The sequence below is a fragment of the Syngnathus scovelli genome, chromosome 2, assembly GCF_024217435.2.
Source record: "Syngnathus scovelli strain Florida chromosome 2, RoL_Ssco_1.2, whole genome shotgun sequence".
Taxonomy (NCBI): Eukaryota; Metazoa; Chordata; class Actinopteri; order Syngnathiformes; family Syngnathidae; genus Syngnathus; species Syngnathus scovelli.
In genome coordinates, this window is record NC_090848.1 from 19252501 (window position 1) to 19276478 (window position 23978).

General features: G+C 42.4%; 1 protein-coding gene across 5 annotated transcripts in view; it reads left to right on the forward strand.

Moving 5' to 3' along the window:
- The window catches only part of tns2a (tensin 2a), a 39618-nt gene that overhangs the window by 11481 nt on the left and 4159 nt on the right, over positions 1-23978 (forward strand). For 4 of the 5 annotated variants that reach the window (XM_049755879.2, XM_049755878.2, XM_049755880.2 and 1 more), the window contains exons 2-20: positions 2587-2692; positions 3141-3178; positions 12488-12526; positions 13005-13046; positions 13562-13611; positions 13904-14087; positions 14365-14415; positions 14509-14631; positions 15332-15396; positions 15913-15996; positions 16198-16310; positions 16664-16724; positions 17279-17354; positions 17972-18101; positions 18816-18881; positions 19412-19528; positions 19951-21480; positions 21557-21722; positions 22463-23622. In XM_049755879.2, coding sequence (XP_049611836.1) covers positions 2587-2692; positions 3141-3178; positions 12488-12526; positions 13005-13046; positions 13562-13611; positions 13904-14087; positions 14365-14415; positions 14509-14631; positions 15332-15396; positions 15913-15996; positions 16198-16310; positions 16664-16724; positions 17279-17354; positions 17972-18101; positions 18816-18881; positions 19412-19528; positions 19951-21480; positions 21557-21722; positions 22463-23622 — 4201 coding nt within the window. The remainder of the gene's footprint in view (positions 1-2586; positions 2693-3140; positions 3179-12487; positions 12527-13004; positions 13047-13561; positions 13612-13903; positions 14088-14364; positions 14416-14508; positions 14632-15331; positions 15397-15912; positions 15997-16197; positions 16311-16663; positions 16725-17278; positions 17355-17971; positions 18102-18815; positions 18882-19411; positions 19529-19950; positions 21481-21556; positions 21723-22462; positions 23623-23978) is intronic. The other variant, XM_049755883.2, reaches the window with a different exon arrangement.

Sequence of the window (23978 nt, forward strand, 5' to 3'; positions counted from 1 at the left end):
GACATTACAACAAGTAAAGAAAAGTCAAATTTCAGCTTTTCAATGACTGATAATTATGTCTAAATTCTACCATGTCTATTTCGGAATCTACTTGTAATATTATGTAAATTACATCAGATGTTCTTCCTCAGAAATAGTCTACCCCATATAGCTGTCACGCCTTAGCCCCAGCTGTTCCACGAAGTTTCGGTTGTCTTGGTTTCTGTCTGTGTGCTCGCCCCTCCCCTCCTGTGTGCCCATGATTAGTTTGATTATTCCCACCTGCCTCTTGTTACCCGTCGTGTATATAAATCCTGTCTGCCTCTCACTCCCTGTTGGGTCATTGTTGTGTGTTCATGTCATGTCGTTTTGGGTCTTGTTCCTGTCATTGGTAATGTCACCCTGTCTTTTTGTGTCACGTCTTTTTGGCCAGTCACGTTGTTAGGTTTTGTTAAGTCATGTCAGTTGCCGAGTCTGTTAGTTTGCGTTCTTCAATAAACCTTGGTCCAAGCTGCACTTGATCGCCCTGCTCCATCTCCATCCGATCCTGACAATAGCATCTCAAATCAAATCAAATCAATCTTTATTTGCCAAGTTTGAGCATGCCAAACAAGGAATTTGACTCCGGTACATCTCGGCCTCTGTACAACATTTAGGAAGCTAACAACCTTCAGGACAACATGTGCAAAAATTGACAATTATTCTCAAACATCCCCTGATCTTATAATAGAGTGACAGAGAAGAATTCAAGCTATTTACTTGGTTGCTCTGTCTTGGTCAAATAACATGTTGGGTTTGTTTATGGTGAAAACGTAAGAAAAAGATTGATTTGATTTGATCAAAGTGAAATCCTTCCACAAGCATGACCAGATATTAAATGAGTGGTGTCACTTTTCCCTTCACAACAGCTTACATAACTGATCCAACCAGTGTGCCTACGACTTTAAACAGTTCTTTCAGTCAGACAATGAAGATTATTTTACCTGCTTTACATGTTTCGGCTACTTCCTGTAGCCTTCCTCATAAGCGTCAAGAATCTTCCTGAACTGTTTAAATAGTAAACTTAAGAAAACAGTATGAACCTTCACAAACCAGTGTGCCTACTGCTCACTTTCTATCCACTGAACACAGCCGGTCGTGGGCAATGCCAACAAGCAGGCAGCTGTCCAAACATTGACCAGCCTCGAGAGCTGAGTTGGAGCATCAGGATCATGGAAAAAAGTGTGCAAACAACTTGGTGTCTTTGTTACCAAGGAGTTACCACAGAGGGAAAAAAACTCCCTTTTGCAAAAGAAGACGAGTTAAAAAGATGTTTCATGTACAAAGAGACGTTGCGCCTTCGCTTCTGGATACCTGCCCTGGAAAATTATTCTTTTCACAAATGCTCCTCATCCTTTGCTCTCTAAACATGCACACTATCTGCACACAGCTTGTAGCCATGAGAGTTCTCATGTGCAGTCTTTGCTGTGTCACGCCAGGGGCGACCATCATAGGCTAAATGCTGTGGTTTTCATGTCTGCCTCAAAATTCTGATGTTAAAGGTTCGAAACTTGGATCTCAGCTTCCTGTGTGGCGTGAGCGTGTTCTCCTTGTGCTTGTGTTACTCAAGCCTTCTTCCACATCCCCAAAACATGCATGATAGGTACATTGAAGACACACGCACGCACGCACAAACACACACACACACACACACACACACACACACACACACACACACACACACACACACACACACACACACACACACAGGCAAACACACACACACACACACACACACACACACACACACACACACACGCAGTTAGGATTAGGTTGTGGTATGAGTGGGAACCATGGGGATTATTACTTTAAGACTTAACTGTTATACAACCAAAGGTAAAACAGGCAGAAGCGGTTATGGGTAAATGCAGTTAATTAATTTCAATATGAACTAAAAATCTCGGTTAATTTTTTTGATTACATTTCAGTAATCAAATCCTAGTGGAATAGTCCCTGAGTGAAATTTTAGGATAGAAAATTAATATTTTTTTTGAATGACCAGAAACCTCTTGATATAGTCTGCTGAATGTGCTTTTTATTTGATATTCACATTTATAAAATGATATTGGAAGTTGTTGTATCACTCTTGAAGATAATTTTTTCTCTGTACTGGGATGTACGTATTTCCTATTTTTTAACTATGCATCTTACATCAACCGTATTCAGGGCTAGAGACTGTGAGCAAAACGATCACAAATCTACCTCTTTGTCAGAGTGTGCGAGTGAAAAGTTCATCTGGTCGCCTTGGTGTCCAAATATTTTAATGATCCCACCAACACAAGCACTGTCTTAGACATTGTGATTAAAAGTCACCCTCTTCTTTAGTCTTTTGCAATTTCCGCTTCATTGACTTGCATGTGAACCGCAGATGTGCTCGCTGTTCCATTCATAAAACATTTCAGGACGTCGGTATGCGTTCCATGCATGCACATCGGTCCATGTGTCCCCATCAAAAAATCAAATAGCAACCCCACAAAGACAGAAAAGAGTGCAACTAACTTAGAAATTCCGTTTTTCTTGATGTATGCCAGCGGCTCTTCTGACTGTCCTTTGTTTTTGTTTGAGCAGTCCGGGAAGGGGGAGCCTCATGTCTTCAAGGAGAAGACCTTCAAGAAGCGGCGTCAGTGTACCGTGTGTCACCAGAATGTGGACAACGTGGGCTCCTTCTGCCGAGGTAATGTTTGCCTTTTATGAACTGATGCGTGCTGGAATGAGTCCATTTTGAAGGAATGGGCGAAGGGTTCTGTTCTAACTTGTCAACATCATGAGACCACATGGAGGCATTGTAAAAGATCGCCATTAACCAAAGACACAGTGCATAAGGAGACGCTCATTAAACACTTAGGTCATTCTATGTAGCCTGACGGTACACGGACAAGAGTCAACAACTTGAGCTTGTTTTCATCTAATAATTCAGACGGAATTCCGATTTTCAGGGCTACATTCACTAGCTTTGTAATATGACACGACACCATTTGGCTATTAGACGTCATGATTGTCAGTTTGATTCTTTTGAAATAAGAGTTGAACTTTTTTTGTGAATTTGTTTTAGACCAATGGCGCAAAAGTATGACTGTGTTCTTCGTATTTTGTCTTTCTGTGTCTCCCCTTTCGCTTCTCAGTATGCAAGACAGTCACTCACAGGAAGTGCGAAAGCAAGGTAAGATACACAGTGGTAAAGTTAATCTTGGAACTTGTGTGTGGGTGCGTGGGTGTGTGTGTGAACCTTAAAAGTCACACCATCATCTAGATATATTTTTTTGTGAATATGTAATGTCAATGAGCATGCTAGATGCATTATTTGCACAGTAAAGCGTTAAAATATAGTGCATTGAGTGCAGAAGTCTTGAGATGCGTGCTCATGGAGTAGCCACCCTGTCACATTCCTCAGAAGGAGCAGCAGGCTCGTTCCAAAGCCGTCCTGCTGCCTCTGTGAAAGGCTCATTGATGGAGTGATGCTCTAATGAATAGACAGAGTTGAGTTGGGGAGTGTGTGTGTATGTGTGTATGTGTGTATGTGTGTGTGCGCACGTGTGTGTGTGTGTGTGTGTGTGTGTGTATGTGTGTGTGTGTGTGTGCGTGCGTGCGTGTATATGTGTGTGCGCACTTGTGTGTGTGTGTGCGTGTGTGCGGATTGGGTAAATAGAGGCCGGTTGAAAGTCAAAGTAAAAAAACTCCAGCGTCCTCTGTCTTTTCTTTTAGCTGGATTGAGGAATCCTTCACAATCGACAGAAAATACATCATTATTCATAAAGGGTGTCAAAAAGTGAGCATGTTTCTCTCGCTCTTTAGTTTAATTTTGCGCTTTGTTTTTTAAAAAAAATATTTTCTCTTGATTTGTGATCATAATCTTGTTTGCCATATATCCGCGCAAAATGTCTTCCTGGGTACATAATTTCAACTATTTTCTCTAGAAAGTTGTGGGGATTTACATATTGATACATTTTATTGACTTAACCCTGTTCTAATTTTCTTTAACTATTGGAAGGGTGAAACAATAACCTTTGCACTCGTAGCAGGATAGTTTGGCTTAAAGTGCACCTCTGGAGATTACATATTGTTGGAGAAATGGAGCAATATTGGAAAGTTTGGTCAATATCTGGTGTTCCCATTTTTGTGTCTAGTCTTGTATTTGCCAAAATAATCCCCCTCTCTCTCTACCGTCGAATGCACGGCACCATGTTGGGAACGGATGAGGTCATGTCATTGATGTGGTATAAATATTTCACTCTTCTATCATTCTTTCCCCAATTCTTTGCCCACCATGTCGACAGACAGCCTGCAGCTGGCTCATCTCTATTCCCGTGAATTAACACAACTTTATTTTGGGCATGTTTCTCTTCTGAGAACAGACTCTCCTTATCTTGATCCCAAGTGGAAAATTGGCGTCCAGTGGGCTTGCTGCATGAGGCCCAGGGGCAAAGATGTGGAGAGAAGTTTGGAACAAGACAATGACAGAAACGGGGAGGAGGGAAGAGTGGAACAGTAGGAGAAGGAAGGATTAAGTTTTGTGAAATGCAACCTTTGACAAGTTGACTGGCTCATCTGTATAATTGGCAAAGAGTGGGAATTTCCGCTGACCTAACAGAAAACCTCACCAAAACCTCTTTTTCCAATGCCTGTAAAAAGAAAGGAGCAACGTGTGCCTATTCTCTTCAGTGTTATTATTATGTATAAACGTCACAGACGCAAATCAGGGCGCAAATTCATCATGGCAACGCCAACTTTGTGTAAGAGGGTCGGGATGGAAAAGTTGATATTAACACTTGGCACTCAAATTTGTCACCTAAGTGCATTGAAAGCTAACAAGTATCATATGCATTTACACAAGATTCAGAAAAAATGCAAAAGTAAACAGTGTATATGAAAAGTTGAAAAGTTCCAAGACAACTAGATTAGCACAGCAGAATGTCTGGATTAAAGAGGCCATTGATTGCCATTCAACATCACAAGTTCAGTCTGTAGATGGCAGAGTCACATGCTTATTGACTAAGTACAGTAACTTTTCAAGGTATAAGAAAGAAAACATCCTTATTAATGTAATGTGTATCTTAACACCACAAAGGACGTGAACATATTGTAAGAGACCAGACAGCATTTTTTGATGCTTTAATGGGGAACATAATTAGCAGAACTTGCATAGCATCCGCCATGTTTGCAGAGCTTCTACTTGGCATTGTGCTCATTCTTCTCAAGTATCCCCATAGGTTGTTGTTTTGTTTTGGTTCCTCTTGTTTTAATTTCAACAATATAACAGTAAACATATTAGTTTTGTCTTTACGTAAAAAAAATACATACAAGTGAATTTCAAAATATTGCCTGGAATTTGTTGTACCGGCACAGTATGTGGCATTCATCCTTTTGCATCCTTCATGTGCATTTGTCTCGGAAGTCCTCTAAATTACTGAACATGAGGAGCTCCATTTGACAAGTGTTGCATTCAAACAGTTTTATATGAAAAAAGTAGATCCCGACCGTGTACGTTGGCTAACAGTCTCTTCTTTTACTGTCAACATGAGAACACTAGCCACAAGTGCCATTACTTGTTGCTAGGCAGAGTTCATGTGGCTCCTTTGTAATTGCCCCATAAAACAATTGAAATGAAAGGTCACGTCCACGAGGTTGTTTTAGTGCTCATACGTCACACACATTTGGAAATAACACCATAAACATGATGTACAACAAAAACAAAACTAACTGCATACCACAGGAGGTGGATACTACACAAATCTGTCTCACATATCCCATGTGAGAGCTTTTAGTATGCACCTCAAATGAATTATCACATTGTATTAAACAGAACCAAAAAGCAAAGTAGTGCGATGGGAAGTGGTAAGAGCTCCAGTTGCAACATAATCCTTCTGACCCCGACGATTAGGGTGCTTGTGGTTACACTTGTCTTCCCAAATCTAGTCAAATACACGCTAGCCGAGAGAGAATGCAGGAAATGGAGCCCTGACCCTTTACTAGAAAGCTCAAACACAGAGGTGAGGAAGCAATGAAGCTACGGCTAGAATAGAAAACATGCTTGATGTACAGTCTTGTGTTTTCCCATCATGCAGCTGAGCCAACACCCCCGCCTCCATGTCCCACTGGATTTCCTGTGCAGGTCAAATAATACCTCTGCTGTGATGTAATCTGTGACTCTTTGCCCCATCTTACTGTTGAAACATGAGGGACATTTTACTTACATAGTGGTTTTATTGGCCATTTTATGGTCAACAAATCCCTCTTTGAATCTTACTAACATCCATCTTGTATTTTATTTCTCAGCAAGAAAACTTGGGAGTCCAGTAGTGGTATCACCCGTGATAGTTTACGTGGCCTTGAATGCAGCCCCTCCTGCAGCTGGCCATGTCCCCCCGACCATTTATTCCTGTTAGTCATGTGAGTGAGTCATTTAGGATAACACAAACAAAATGTAATGGAGCAGGGATCTAATGCGTGTCTCTGCTGATGATCAACCAGCAGAGACAACTGTGCTATCACAAACATGTCTGGTAATTGCAGAGATAGGCTGACTTGTGTGTGTGTGTGTGTGTATTCCAATTTACTTTCGGTAAAAGCTAGACAGACTACTCCCTTCACTTGTCGCGTATCGGAACAGACAAACTTTCACACTCATATCCACTTTGTCACTGAGTGGGAACCTGCATTGAATGAATCATTGCAGCATCATCAGTGACATGACGTTTAACATACTGCAAGTAAATATGGTCCTGAAAACATTTTAGGGGAAACCTCATCAGAACCATGTAGTGCTTTATATTCTCTAGCCAAAAGGCTATATTTGAAGGAGTCTTTGAAATGGGCCACACCGCAACTAACCGAATTGGCATATAGCTCATGTAGCTGGAGCTGAGCCAACATTTAAAAAACAAAAACATTAATAAATTACACTAGTGTTTTGCAAAAAATCAGAACGTGTTCATTTGCTTTCTTTAAACAGGGTTCAGGCTGATGAGAGCTACAGCTGTGGAAAAGGAGATGTGGCGGTGTGGGGATTTTTGCAAGGGTGGCTATCTGAATGTTCTTATCGAGATCAGGACCAGGAACAGATGTCATGGATGGCAGCTGAAGTGCAAAGGTTAGAGAGGGAGGAAAGGAGTGAGAAGCTTGTTTGCGCCATTGACTGTTTACATTGTTGATCCCGACCGATTCTTGTCTTCCTGTTTTGTTTTATTGAGCCATGTTTGTTTATGTACCGTCTTTTCAGCTTTGAGTCCTTGCTTGGCTAGGGTAACGCCAGTCATATGGGAAAACATTTCATCAGTTTGTGCTTTGTGTGTGTGGCCTTCCACACGCTCACGCAGCAGTGAACGCTCATGTGCAAGCAGGAACATGTGTGCATTCTTGTTTTTTGGACCTCCATCCGCATGCTCGCTGTGGGCATTTCTCTTTATGTGTGCGCTGACCCAGCCAACTCTGTAACACGGAACTGCGTTAAAACTCCACCTCGGGGACCCGTGTGACCTCGGCCTTCCTCTCAGCTGCTCAGAGTGAGAACGAAGCACGCAGAGGTTGATTTCTTTCCTTTTCGGAGCCAAAGGATAGTGTGAGAACAAGAGTTGAACACAGACGGAAACATGCAGAACTGTGTGAACAAGTCTTTGTTAGCTGGCCTCACATATCCGATAAAGCACCTCCCAGCCAGTGTGGTATGACTAAAAGGGTATCTTGGCTCAATAAAAGTTGTGAAATGCCCCCAGGTATATGTTTTTCCTTCATACGTGTTGGTTTTGCTTAGCCATGGCCTTGAAGTCGTCCTGTGTTGCTCTGGGTGCTCTTTTTTCCCGGCACGCCACCTTGACATGCTTATTAGACTTATGAGGTGCGCTTTGAAGGCTTGGCCAGGTCACTCTTGGTGCTGTTGTAAAAATGATTCCTTCCTGTTTTTCACTAAGGCACTGCTGTAGCTTTGCATACCCTATGGGGGCCACTATCTTATGTAAGAGTGTCATTTTTTTTCATTTTTTACTCTGTTTGGAAAGTATTATAATATTGTTTATAATACAATGTAACTGGCTGAGCACAATCTACTTCTGGATGCTGACTAACCTCTGACTGGGTCATTTTTCAAAAGTAAAAATTCTCCATTGAATGAATCCCTTCCATAGTCAAAATGTCAAATTAAGCACCACTGATAATGAGATGATAACACATTCTTCTTACACCGGTGTAATGATTAATCATGATTAACAAATGACGTTTAGTTTATGGTGCGTCCATTGTTTTTAGTTTTATTGAAGTAACTGAAAACCTCATATTTTTGGGATTTGCGACAATAAATTGATAGAACATGACTTGCCAAACGTCTCATGGGCCAAATTTAGGCACAGCGCTTACATTGCAGTAGAGTTTGTGCTTCATCTTGCTAATCGCTGGTATTTGTAGTGCATTATATCTGCCATGTCTGTAGCCTTATATAGCTCGTGTCACATCTGTTCCCCCGCCGTTGTTCTTTCAATCATGCCCACAATTCGCGGATCTTATTGCAAGTCAAACCTCACCGCGGTTTGTGCACATCACAGCTCGCTTTCTGATGATGGCGAAGATGAAAGCCCGCAGGGGTCACAGCCGGCTCTGACTCTCATTGCAGATTTGGTGCAGCTTTCATCAGTGTGCTGTGATTGGCCTTCCCTAAGGAGTTGAAGGAATGGCGAGGCAATTAGGCCTAAGGCCAGTCATCAAAGCAAATTCCACGCTCTTATGAGGATGGTGACAGGGACTGGTCGGGGACCAAGAAATTTATACAAGTACTCATTTCTTAACAGTGTCAAACTTAGGAGGATTTGTTGTTGTTCTTGTTTTTTGGCTACGACATACGCTTCTTTTTACCTGGAAGAAAGACTAGATGAAAAGTGTGAAAACCCACAGTGTCATTAACATCAAATTTAAATTATTGATTCATTTATTCATTATTAGGAAATAAAATAAACGCGACGTAACTCTGATGTAGCAACAAATCCAAGTATGATGTGATTAGCTTTACATAAGGCACAGAAGTGACAAGAAAAGCTTGGCTGGCTTGGTTCATATGAAAGCCAAAACCTTTTCAGTTTGAACTGAGCTAAAAAAATAATCTAAAGTATTGAGTGTAGTTATAGAAAACTCAAAAATCAATATATTAAAAGCAGCACTTCATCTCCTTATTCCAAAGGTTGACTTTTTTGTCAAAAGATCACATTACCTTTAAATTTGGGTCAGTTCTTACATGTTTTGAAACCAGTTTATTCTTTAACATTATATTTTACAAGTTGGGGATGTTTTATTTCTTTACATAATACATTCAACTCTTGAGTTTTAAGTACCATTGTACTTTCAAAAGTTTGACCAAACGTGAAAGGCTCGAGCAAGTTAAAGGGAGAGGAAAGAATTTTTTCCCCCCTTGGTTTGGAAATGATTTAAAGAAAGAGGAAGGAAGTATTTGACGGAGAGAGGGTGATGGGGAGGTGCTGTGAAAAGAGGAAAAGTGGAGGGGAGGGGTAGATGTCGGGAAAAGGTTGGGCACATTAAACGGAAGGGCTGAGTGATAAGACATTCGAATTTTGAAGAAAGTATGACCTTAAATGAAGAGACACATAAAGGCATACAAAGAGAAGAGGATGGGTGGAGGACTATTAGCAGGAAGTTCCTGCGTAAGCATTGGCTTGAGGAGATGGAATCTGGTGTGATGTTTTTGTTGTGGTTTAGCGGCCACCCTCTTGCCTGGCCCTTTCACAGGGCACCCGCGGAGAACAACATTAAGTTTCTGGCTCTTTAAAAAAAAAGAAAAAAAAAAAAAAGGCAGAACAAAAGGTGAATCAAGGGTGACACGGGTAAATCCCGACCCGAGTATAGCCCGATTCACGCTGCAGGGTGTACGCACTGGATAGCTGTAGTCATAACAACTAGAAATTTGAAACACCTTGAACTGCATCCATGTGGCCTCCTTCCAGGCTTGGCTGAGGGAGGAGAAATTCTTCTTGTATCGAGGAAGGAGCTTGGATTGCTGCAGTTCCCAGCTATTCCACCAATTCATAATGAGAGGATTGACCGCACCCAAACATGATTGTTTGATTTTTGTTATGATTTTGTTTTTGTGAAGTGTGAATTGTTTGGAACGTCAGATGGCTGGAGTGTGCAAAAGGTGGCTAATGAAAAGACAGGCAAAGGCAAGTTCAGAAGGAATTGTCAGCAGGAGAGAAATTCAATCACATACTTTGTAATACAATACAATACAATACAATACAATACAATACAATACAATACAATACAATACAACTTTATTTATGTCGCGCATTTTACAACTGGAGCTCTAACAGAGTATGTCACAAAGTTCATTATTAAATCCTGAGATTATCCAACTTTTTTTTTTACAGTGATCCTACATGATTACTAACTTTAATTATTTACCATTTTTATTTAAGGTATTGAGTAAGTCATTGCTTGCATGAATATTTTGTTATTATTAGTACACAAAAATCCATCCGTTTTCTATACCGCTTGTCCCCACGGGGGTCGCGGGCGTGCTGGAATCTATCCCAGCAGTCATCGGGTAGTAGGCGGGGGACACCCTGAACCGGTTGCCAGCCAATCACAGGGCACACAGAGACGAACAACCATCCGCACTCACACTTGGGGGCAATTTGGAGTGCTCAATTGACCTACCAAAAAATGTTTTTAGGATGTGGGAGGAAACCGGAGTGCCCGGAGAAAACCCACGCGGGCACGGGGAGATCATGCAAACTCCACACAGGGAGGGTCAGAGGTGGAATCAAACCGGCACCCTCCTAACTGTGAGGCAGATGTGCTAAGTACACAAAAATGTAAAAATTATAAACAGTCATTAAAATACAATTTATACAATATCATCATCGTCATCATCATTCGTACTTAGTAACTATTCATAAAAAGATGTCCACATTATGCATAATTCTTTTCCATTTTTAAAAGGTGTTGTCATTGTGAAAGAAACCAGTAGTTACTTTTCAGAGCTGCATACGTACAATAATTTTAGTCTGGTTCTCAAAGGAGCACCAGAGGTAATTGATTAGTACTCGTTTTTCTCCCCAACCTTGCCAGCCTCACTGGATGAACTTAAAGACTTAGAGACAGAAGCGGTTCCTGATGTGCGGTCATCACAAAGCCCTCATCTATTGTGCTGCCTTGGTAAAAAAAAAAAAAAGCTTTTGGACAAAATGCTTGCAAAAAAACGAGCAGCTATGTTGGCTTTTTACAAAAAGAAAAAATACTCAATTGCCTGTTAATGTGATTCAGGCGTTCAGTGGAGGGAGTGTTGTTGGATGACAACATCCTGCATTTCATCCCAGAAAATGGCTTTCATATGCTGCTACAGACTCATAAATAGATTTTGATTTTTTTGGACCGTTCACATGCTTGTAAAAAAAAAAAAAAAATAGACCTGATCCAGTGAAAGAGACGAAAACGACGTTAAGAGCCAAGCCGATAGTCAGTCAGAATTTGGGCTCAGTCCGGGAACCAGAAAAGCACCAAGGATCCACAACATGGAAGAAGAACAGAGATTAATTTTCCTGTGGGGATAGAAGGCCATCAATTCTTAGACTAAGTCATGAACAGACCGCTATTTGACAATCACAGCCGGATCTGCTTCTGGATTTAGCTCATTATCTGTCCCTCTGCCTTCCTGTTGATTCCTGTCATTACCGTACAAGCAAACTTATGTGCCTATGTGTAACCCCCCCCCCCACACACACACACACACACAAGTTCAGGGCCTGTGCAGCTTCCTTTGTGTGCTGGAGTAGATACACATAAGCCCTTGCCCTTTTCCTGTGTCCAAATAAACAGTCCAAAAAAAGCCAGATGATGAAGGAGTTGCCTCGTGTTCATGTTTTTGCTCCCTCGTGTGTTGCATCCGTTATGTAAGCGTGACTGTGCCCCAACCTTCTTCATTAAGACAGCTGTCCAAAGTTCCTACTTCTTTTGGAATTGCAATTCTTTGACAAGAAAGCTAACAACAGACCAGTGAATCACATGCCACACATCAATCTCAGCCATTACAGTAGGCAATTATAAACATTTGGAGGCGGGGTGTATCATTAGTTACTAGTAATGATCCAGATGTTCTTAAAGGGGAAGTCAACCCAAAAATTGTCTTTACAGTAATATGTTGGATGTGCCCTCACTTGTCTAAACACGACATTCTGTTTAATATTGTGTTTGTAGAATATGAATTAAGCAGCAAAATTCACCCGTTTTCTTCCATCTCATTTTACCACATGCTGTCGACTGAAAATGACATCACTGTTACCAGGTCTTAGGTCATAATCAATCACGGCTCAGCTTCAGAAAACTGGTGAGCTGTGATTGGTTGTGACTTGGTGGTCACAGCACTGTGTTTCAACTAGTTGGGTTGCACAGAATATTACAAAGAAATTTTGGGGGTTGACTTCCCCCTTTAAGTATATGTCTGTTTATCACATACAGCTTCCCTTGTGTGTTTTAGGTGACCACAGCATGTATCCCAGCTCCTGCCAATGACCTGGTAAGTCTCTCTTGTGTGCTCAAATTTTCCTAAAAAGTGTTCTGTATACAAATTGACTTGATATACTTTTCAGCTCTAGGCTACAATACATGTTTTTTTTTTGTTTGTTTTTTTCTTCCAAAAACCACTAAATGATTTTCTTCCCCAAATTCCTTCTGGGAAGCCGTTTGTGCAGTCAGCCCAGTTTGGGCTCCGTTCATTTCTTGTGCTCTGCATGATTCCTGTCCTGAAGAAAAAAATTGATGTTGGTATAGGAAGTAGCAATGCTTCTCCATTAAATAATCTGTTTGTTTATTAACTTTCCTCTTCTTCCTGTACACCCACTGCTTTTCACTTCCTCACATTTTGGACTCTTTTTCACCCCTTTTGCATATCATTTACCCCCTTCTTATTCTTAATCCCTGTATTTTTTCCCCCTTTCTTGTTGTTCCTTTCATTTTATGCCATTTTGCTGTCATCTTTCCTCATTTTCTTCCAGCAACGCAGAGGGACAGCTCCGTCTCGAAATGCCCAGCACCTGGTAAGCATCTTTAAATTCTCTCTCTGTCCGTCTACATTCTGCAGACAGGGGCCACGAGGCAGGGATAGCTCAAGTGCTATTGAAATCCCAAGTGACCCATCATTGTGTCAGTGGATGGATGAGGCAACTTTGTAAAATATATTAAAGTCCAGTGAATGGCAAAACATTTACTTTTTCACTTTGCCATTTCATCTGTTTCCCCCATTATCTTTAGTGTTAGAGGTATTGTAATTTTGTCATTTAGATTCATATTCACTCAGAAACAACAAACAAGGTCTTTATATATCAATAAATGAAATTGTATTACAAGAAGTTTTCTCAGTCTAAACACTTTGCTTAATTGCGTCAGGAATCAGAGTCCAATCACGTTACACTCCTCTATGTTGCCCTTTTTTCATTGCATCCCTTGGTTGCTGTGATGATGAGTGATTAATCTCTTAATTTTAAGATTGGCAGCAACATCAATCACATTCTAACCCCTCCCATTGTGTGTTTTAATCGGATTCTCTCTCCAGGGCTCCACAAAGTCATTGACTTACACCAAGCAGAGGAACACCCTGCCAAGGTAAAGGCCATCTCATTCTTCCATTTATGACCTGGGCCATGAGTTCTTTCCTCTAAAGAGAGGAATTTCTGACTGGGCTTTCTTCTGCTTGTGTCTTGCACTTTACTTTTATTACTGCCCTCTTTTTCTCACAATCAGTCACCTCTCCTTCATTATAGACGCTTAGATTTAAGCCCGTGTTAATTTTACTAGCTTGTTTTGGTGTTCATAACTTCATAAATGGGCATGTTCATGTCAAGATGACACATCCTGTACAAGTTTCAGTAATCTCAATCCTCACCACGTTACGCAGGAGCTTCAGTGCGGACCGTGTGATGGAGCGAGTGATGGAGCGCCATTACGACTTTGACCTCACCTACATCACAGAGAGGATCATCTCCGTCTTCTTCCCACCCAAGCTGGAGGAGCAGCGCTACCGCCTCAACCTGAAGGAGGTGGCCGCCATGCTCAAATCCAAACATCAAGACAAGTTTCTGGTGAGGAAGACACAGCAGGCAAATTATGACTAGTCCCTGTTTTATGCATATCATGCCATTTATAAACTTTACACAGATCTGATTGGCTGGATCGGGTCGGCAGATATTTAGCATTTCATGGAACTTGCACAATACAATGAACTCCAACTTTACTTTTTTTTCTTACTCACCTTATTTAGCTAGATTTGAGAAAATATTTAAAGAACATCTTAGAACATTGTACAGTGTTGAATTAATATCACATCGATCAATCAAGATGAGTTTTTTTCTATTTCAGCTCCTCAATCTCTCCGAAAGGCGCCATGATATGAGCAGATTAAATCCAAAGGTAGCGTTATGTGCTGCATTTCTCATTTCATCAACCTTTCTTCAACTCTCCTCCTCTCACATGATCCTTTCTTCCGGCTATGTCCAACAATAGGTTCATGACTTTGGCTGGCCTGACTTGCACGCTCCACCGCTGGACAAAATCTGCGCCATATGTAAGGCCATGGAGACGTGGCTGACCTCTGACCCCCAGCACGTGGTGGTCCTGCACTGCAAGGTCAGAGTTCACTGTCTATTTCAGACAGATATTTTAGCCATTTCCCAGGGTTGAAAAAGCACTGATGTACTTGTTTGAAAAAATTCAATGTAGGGCAAAACATTTTCAAATTATGACGAGGAGGTTGGACTTAACCCTGTGCATACCACCATGCAAAGATTGTAACAAATATTTGGAGAAACGATAACTGCTCAGAGACGAGCAATAAGAAGGGTGCCCAAGCACTAAGCGGCTTGGCCAGAATGTTTATGGTTTCGATCAGGGAGAATTTAAATCCTGAACCCAGACCATATCTGTGATGTGCAAGACCTTCCAGTAATTCACTTCCGGCTGTAAGTCACAGTGAAGATGGGAATAAACTACTTCTTTGGGCAATGCAGACCCCTTCACTGAGAAGCGTGCTCTGACTAACAAGCTTAATTTGTGAGTGCAGTGCTGCAGCCTCCTTTCTGCTATCTGGAGGGGTCGCATTAGGAATTTGATGCTGGAATGTTCTTGGAATGCTTCAGGATGTTTGGAAAAGAAAATCATGGGGAGAGCTTGATCATTTGAGCGTAGTCACTCGAGTATGAGTCTGATTGCATGTTAAAAACCGTCAAAATAAACTCCCTTTAACTACAAATCCCATGTACAAAACTTTCAAAATGAATGTCTTATACTATAAATATATTTTACATTGTTGTTGCTATTCCTCCTGCAGGGTAACAAAGGCAAAACAGGAGTGATCATTGCAGCCTACATGCACTATAGCAAGATCTCAGCAGGGTGAGTGTCTCAATCATCAACTTTTCTTTATAGTTCATCAAACCTAATCAAAAGTACATTTTCATTTGGTAGTTGAATGAGAATGGAACCTTTGCTGTCAAAAATGGTCATTGACCATACAGACATTTTTTTCAATAAACATTTTAGCATTGATAAGTATAAAAATAAGTTAATGTAAAGACCTAAGGGTAATAAAACTCCCAAGCCCTAAATTTAATGACAAACAACAACGCTGCAATTTGTAGGTGATTTCCCTTATGCATGTAAAGCTTTCCTCAATGGGCAAAAACATAGCATTTCCATTCTGACCTCCCTGAGAAGTTTGATGAATTAAACCTTGTGGCTTTAGCACAGGAACACTGGAATCCTGTGGCCAGTGCCAGCTGTATCCTCTCCATGTCATTTTTGGCATGAAGTGTCTGGTGTGAGACCCATCATGGAAATTTTCTGTTGAAAGCGCGTGTGTGTGCGTGTGTGCGCACGCACGCACGCTTATGTTCTTGCATTTCTGTACAGGGCGGACCAAGCTCTCAGTACTCTTGCCATGAGGAAGTTCTGTGAAGATAAGGTGTCCACTTCTCTCCAGCCATCCCAAAACAGGTAGACAATGAGGAAACAGAATCAGGGGTCGGGGGTGAAGTTTGTTTGAAGTTACGGTAGCTCTTATTCCCTTTGACTGTATTCTCTTTGCGTGCCCTGTACGTGGACAATTGATAATTGTTAATAAATTGTTCTCAGTTTCCATCTTCTGATTCCTGTGAATACTTTCACTCATGCAAACATGTTTTACATCTCTCTCAGATATATCTATTACTTTGGAGGTCTTCTGTCAGGAGCCATCAAGATGAACAGCAGCCCACTCTTCCTCCACCAAGTTCTCATCCCGTCACTCCCCAACTTCCAAGGAGAAGGAGGTTTGTTTTTACTTGCGTTGATAGCACTGCTACAGCTATGACAAGCGAGATTAAGAGCCAAGGTCTCCATCAGGTGGGATGGGCATGATCATGTTATGATTTGAGTTTGTCAGATCCATGTCGTCCAACAAATTTTAAAATGTGGTGTGCGGGAATGATGTATCAACAGGTCTTCCTGCTGAATCCCAGCAATGCTAACCACGTACACTGTCATAGTTGTTCACATTCAGCACATCACCCACACAGACACAAGTGTTTGTCTTTAATCTGATGATGAACTCCATGGAAGAATGGCGGTCAGCACATTCCTCTGACTTCATGCTGATCATCTATCTGTCCGAATGTCTCTACAGGTTACTATCCCTTCCTAAAGATCTACCAGTCCATGCAGTTGGTCTACACTTCAGGCATATAGTGAGTGTCTTGGCAAAAAAATAATGTGAATATTTCTCTCATAGCGATACGTAGCAATAGTCTCTTTGTCTCTGAGTTAATTGCTGCTGACTGCTCTTTTCAATTCAATCAACAAACAAGTGAGCCAGCATTATGTTCAAATGTCACGGCCTTCCCTTCATTTCCATGTGTAGGCAAGATCGAAATAATTCTAAAAAAACAAACTCATTAATTTCTCATCTTTTGTCACAATGCTCCACCAGATTCGATTCACTAGATGCTGTTCTTTTATACAGTTTTTCTTTCTTCTTTGTCCAGGAGCTTTGAGTTACCTAAATGGAGTATTTGGTGTCTATTATAGGAAAGGCATTTGTTTCTACAAAAATATTTTAAAGTAAATGTCGAGCAGTGGATTAGTGGCACCACCTTTTTTTCCTGTGCACAACACGCCCTATGGTAAAAATGAAAAATTAAGCATCCGTTTGAGGTGAAGCATTAAGTCAACGCATCATTCAATTGTGAGACAACATCGTCACAAAGTCTACCATGTGTTGTTCTCCCTGTTTGGTCTACAGTGACCTTCAAGGAAGCGGGGGAAGGCGACTGTGCGTGACCATCGAACCAGCACTATTGCTCAAAGGTGACATCATGGTGAGTTCACACTGAGAGGAAATGACAGAGAAACCAAGATGAAGTAGATACCCTGACATTATCAGAAACAAACATTTACTAAATATGGCAGTCCGTGGACTCCTGCTAATGTATGAAAAAGTTGTCGTAAACTAAACAGACCACCCCAGACTTAATTAGTTTTTCCTTCAGTAATGCAATACTGTACGACCACTTTTGGTTGTTCTTTTGGGTTTTGGCTTCATCTATAAATATTTTCCTGCCAAAATGCCATTTACACATTATACAGAAAATATCTTGGATTTAGAAATTCTACCTCGTTAGCATTTCTTATTCCCGTCAAAATGAATTCTAAAACGAAACAAAATAAAATCCCAATTGAAGAAAAGCAGAGGCTTTTTTTTTTTTCTGTAGATCATAAATAGCAGTCCCCACATAATGGGAAAATACTGCCTCCTCATCACTTGTTTACCTCAATGTTCATTAAATGGCACCCCTGAATCAGGCATAACAGATTTATTGTCAAGATGTGTTTTGTCTCTATTGTGAAAGGGCAAAATAATACGTTTTCAACCATGTGCTGTACTGTGCTTACTGTACTTGCATGCGTTGGCCTCACCCTCTGCTGGTCCCTGCAGGTCAAATGTTACCACCGACGAGCCCAAAGTGCTGACAGGGACAATGTGTTCAGACTCCAGTTCCACACTTGCACCATCCATGGAGCCCAGCTATGGTTTGGCAAAGGAGAATTGGACGAAGCTTGTACAGGTACCTTCATCACTAGGGGTGCAACAGTACATGGCAAAATTCTGAACATTTGGGTCCGCTTTGCACGGGACAATGTGCCTTACGCGGGATTTCGGTACTTCATTTTACACAGATGCATTTACAGGCCATCGTGTATGTGTATGTGCCAGTTTGGGGCTCTTGGTTTGGGTAAGAAGGGGTTAGAGTTAGGTTTAGTGTAAGGGGTTAAGGGTTAGGGGCTAGTGGTTCGGGTTAGGCGTTAGGGTTTAAAGTGTCGAAATCATTATTAATTACATTAATCTCGGACTGTTGTACCGTTGCACCCCTAATGTGTACTGTGTATTAGAAACTGTTAGCAGGGTTCACTTGGGGTCTTCCACTACCAAACAATTTCTCAGTTTCAACAGTTCTCTGATTGCGTTGGTTCAGCATGGAACAATACAGAAATTGTTTGGTAAGGGTAGACCCCAAGTTACAGTCAATGAAGTGTCACAGATGTACTTAAATACACTTTTGTGGTTTTATGCAACTGAGAACACATCTGTGGAAGATATTAGTTCGTACTAGAGGAAACAATTGAATTACAGCCTACTGTCAACATTTATGGTATTATGAGGGGATATGATCTACTGTGAATGTTCTGATGTTGTGTCGATGATATGAATCGCTAATCTTCGTGGTCTTTATAGCTCTATCTTTGCAGTTATGCATGTTTTTCCTGTTTTTCTCCCCTAGATGAACGTTTTCCATTGGATGCCACAGTGGAGTTTGTCTTTTCATCTGGACCTGAGAAGATCAAAGGTCAGTCCACTCATTGACATAATAATCCCCAGTTCATCTCTGACTCAGAATCACAAGACAAATCAATGTCAGTGTCAAAGCCAAACAGGTACCTCAAATAATATTGGAAGATTATATTAGCAAAGCATTATGTGCGGAATCAAGTCATTCTCAGCGGATAAAAAAAAAAAAAACAGCTGACCTTCCCAACCCAACCCAAACATATCAAAAGTTCCTCTACTACCCTGTTTGTTGTCATAGTTCACTGCAATTTCCTGCCATATTAGCACATTTGGGGGACTGTTTGATTCAGATCTTCATAGTAACATTTGGAACAGTAAACTAGAACTTGACTGATTTTTCTACTGCGGGACATTTAATCGCGATGGTTATTATTATCATTGGCAGATGAGTAAATCGTATGACAATGTGGCAATGTATCTTTACTTTCCACTCCACCCCCCCTGCCACTTTTTAATACTAACTCCTTACTGCATATGGCAATATCTACTGACTCAATGTTTAAACTAAAGTGTTACATCTCTCCACAGGTCGTGAGTACCACAAAAATGACCCAGCTGTCACTGTCGATTACAACACTGCTGACCCTGTAGTTCGCTGGGATTCTTACGAAAACTTGAACCAGCGATACCAGGACAGTCTTGAGGGTAAAAGATATTTAAAGGCCAACTTAAAGTGCTATTTCTACCGAATGCTGAGAAATGGTGTCTACAATAGTGCAAGACATTCAAGTTAAGAGTTAGTCCATTAGCAAATGTCAAGATGCAAAATTACAACTTAAATTTTCCTCTCAATTCACTTGACAGCTGGCAAACGTTTATACATACATATCTGTTAGCAGCTCCTACACAACTAAAGTGGAATAGCGCCAAATGTATTATGTGAGCACTCAAGTCAATACTATCACGTGGCTTGTAGTGGACTTAAATAGTTGATTCTGACTTTTACCAACACATAGAGCATGACTTAGACTTAGACTCAACTTTATTTATCACTTGGGATTACTCCTTCAGGTTCCAATAGTTTATACTTTATGAGTAATAAACCAAGTGCTGTGTTTCTGTCACAGATATTGCCCACACAAGAGGTCCTCTCGATGGCAGTCTCTATGCGCAGATAAAGAAGCGACGGGGTCCAAGTTCTGGCTCTCTTTCTTCAACCAATGGCAGCAGCCCTGGAGCAGAGGATAGACCCGATCAATTCCTCTCTCATCGCTCTGATTCCGCTCTTTCGGCACATTCTAGCCCTTTCATCCAATCCTCCATCCATCCCGATCTCCATGAAGAGACATTACGTCCACCGCCTCCGACCAGGCAAGAACGAGAGGAGCTTGAGCGTCTTCTTGGAGGCATTGAGGGAAGGAGGGATGCCGAGCGAGAGACGGCCATTCTGGATGACGGTGATTCGTCACCTTCGGAACAAACCGGGACGCTGACGCTCAGCCGGTCCTGTTCCTGCCGAGATGGATACAGGTCCCAGCGCTGCGCAGAACCCGGGTGTGACCGCACCCTCCTAATGCCAAACGGTTACTGCCTTGACCGAGCTCCTGGTACCAATGGGCACCATGGCGCGACTTCTCCCATTTCCAACTCAGCTGCTCCTCCCTCTCACATGGACCTGTGCCAGCATTACAGTCCACACCCCCACCAGTCTCTCCCACCACCAGACTTGGTGTGGGATCGCCAGAGCAACCAGCAACACTGCCTGCACCGCTCCTGCTCGGAAGCTACCTCGTCACGTCATCTCTGCCCCTACCCTTCACTTGACCTCCACAATCATTCTCATTATCCGCTGTCTGCACCAGCTCGCCTCTGCTGCCGAGAGGATGATTACAGTCCCTACCATCTTCCTCCTCTTGCTCACAGCCACCACCATCCCCACCCTCACCACCCCAAGTCCTCCACCAGCCCACCCTATCAAGAAGTAATGCTAATGGAAGGTCTGCCGACCCCTGGCTGCTCTTGCAGGGACTGCAGCATCAGGAGAGAAGAGGCGTCAGCAGCCTATCATAGCCTGAGGCTTGATCGGGGCAACGCCTATCACTGGGACAGAGAGGCTGAGCTTCAACAAACGGGGCTACGAAGACCCAGGGAGGCAGAATTAGCTCGAGGAGGATCAGAGAGTCATTGGGAGAGGCATGGCCGAGAGTTCTCCCTTCCTTGGGAGCGAGACAGAGAGGCGGAGCTCCAATGGGAGAGGGAGAGAGAGGCGGATTATTGGCACAAGAGGGATACCATGACCTCCTATGGGCCACAGGGTCACAATCTCCCTGCCTTCAACTTTGACCCTTTGCCATCATGTCATCCTGCCTATCCAGAGGCGTCGCGGTCCCATGCTCATTCCCACCTTGACCTCAAGTACAGCAGCAGTAGCAGCGGCTACCAAACACCCCGGCAGGCGTGCCCCTGCTCACCGTACCAGCCGTCGCCGTCTGAAAGCAGGGGCTACGCCTCAGGCTACCAGTCTGAGTCCACTTCACCGTTGCCACCTGCGTCCTCCATGATGGGGCCCTGTAGCCATAGCAACGGGTCATCTGAACATAATCACACTCACCACCGTCACCATCGAGACACACAACACAAATCTGACTCAAACACTGGTGAGACACGCTTTTCAGTTAGCACATTATTTTATTGCTGTTTTATTTATTGCGACCGAATTTTGTCATTGTGTAGATGTCATTCGTAACTCTGGTGGAAGCGTGGGCTGGAGGGACCACATCACCAATGGCTCCTTTAAAAGGGGTCACAGAGAGCGACACGGTGCGTGTTCTACTCCATCAGACATGTCTGGACCGTCCACTCCCGTCCATACCAGCAGTCCTCTACGTACACAGGAAAGGTATTATCCTGATTCAATAGAGTTTCTGTGATGACAAAATCCAAGACAGTGTATGATTGCAAATATTGAGTTCTTTGTATTCAAACAACAAGCACTCAGATAAACTGAATCCTATATTACTAACCTTTCATCACACTACTTTCACGTTTCTGTGTCAACTATGTAGGAACAGTTTTGGGAAGCCCCTTCTCATGAATTAAATTTAAATAGCTTCCAAATGTATTGTCTGGATTGGATCCAGTTGAAACTTGATCCACATGTTAACTTCTGAACTTGCTGGGCGAGTTCATATTATACAATTTTAGTATGTGCTCCCATATAGAATATAATTCTATTCTTTGAAAAATCCGTTTTAACAATCCAAACATATAGAGACAAATCCTTGGTGGATTTGAAACATATTCCTTCATTAATCTTGGATTGCAAATTTCTCATTTTACACAAATGTTTGATTCCAAAAATGTGCCCTTCTCAGCTCCAGCACAACAAAAAAGGTGTTGAACGTCTGAGCAAAAGATGTTAAAATTGTTGCTGCAACTCGATGGTTTTGTACACATTGACAATCCTCTTCCATAGATTTGTGACTAAGCAATCTCAAATGTATCCTGACATTTGCACTTAGATTTAAAATGAATCGTTAAAGTTTGTGTTGTGATGAACATTTGTCCCGATATTTATACTTAAGAATATGTTGATGATAATGTTCAACATTAATAATTATGCATATACGTACATTTTAGTCCCAGTCCAGGGAGAGAGTACGGGATCCGGAAAACAGTCACCAATGACCACGAGGCATCACAGCCCCAGGATGGGCACTACTCTTCTGGTAACGTCATCCCGGAGTCCACGGAGATCTCCAGAAGCACCTCACCAATGAAAAGCCAACCGTCAAACACAACCTCACTCACTCAAACAAACACGCACAACCACTGCACTACACCAAGTGTTCCATCTTCGACAACAACCGCCCCGCCGCAGCAGCACTGTAACCACGGTGCACCATCATCAACACAAAACACTTGTTTAGACTCTGTGACGACAACCGCGTCAAACCAGGTATCCCTCCATCCCTCTTCATCTGCACTGCAAACCTCACTTGCACCAGCCCACCACCCCCAACAACCCACTTTGGATACCTCCCATCCGTCTGAGGCTGCCACGGTGCCTTCCCCATCGACTCAGGCGGTGTGTCACCCTCCGAGCCAGACCCAGGCCACCAACTCGGTAGCCAGTCCCTCGTCGCAGGTTAATGGATGCTCTTCCCCAACTCGTAGTTCTCTCCCTGAAGCCCTCAAACATAGCAGCAGCTGTACAACTTCCCACACAATGCCAACCCCTGCACCGTCTTCAATCCTGTCCACATCCAACGACACGGAGGGATCCCCCGTTTCAGATAGCCCCGTTCCCGGCTTTGCCACTCTGGGTAGGAAGTTGATGATGAGCGGCTCTGACCTCCACAATCACAACCACATTCCTGTCCAGCACGGACCCCCTCACCATCCCTACCCAGGAAATGAGCACAATCCAGCTATAGACATCAATAAGAGGCACTACAACTCCGCTCACCCCCCACAACTTCATCAAATATCCGTCTCCAACTATTCCACCATCTCCATCCCGCTTCCTCACCCACAGCCGCCCCTACCGGAGAAACGCCACGCTCAACCCTGGTCAGCCACTGAAGAAGCGCAGGCTCCGAAAGCAAGTGTGAGCCACTCTGGCAACACTCAGCATCAGCACCATGTCACCTTCTCACCAACCGTAGGGGAAATTGCGCCTAGTGAACACCAAAGTGATGTTGGGTCTGAGGAGCATGAGATTGGAAACAGAGTCAGTGTGAAGTTTGTCCAGGACAGTTCAAGGTTCTGGTATAAACCAGGCATCTCTAGAGAACAAGGTAAGTTTCGAAACTCCACAGAGAACCCTCTGAGGACCAACACATTGCATTCTGAGAAGTTCATCAAACAATTAAAATTTTTCTCATAAAAAATAAATAGGAACTAGTCCCAATCACCCTACCTTTGTTGACTGGACAAGCAATATTTTAAAGAAGAAATCTTATGCATATATAGTTCTGTTTCACTTAAATAGTCTCTATCCATTCAGCCCTGTTCCACAAGTGTAGTGGGCTTTGGTTACCATGTTAACCAGAATAGCATCAGGGACTTACAAATAGCAGCTACTTCTGGAGCAGCTAATTCTGTGTTTTCTGACATTTAGGAAATGTTTAAAATGAACAAAATTGCTATGGTG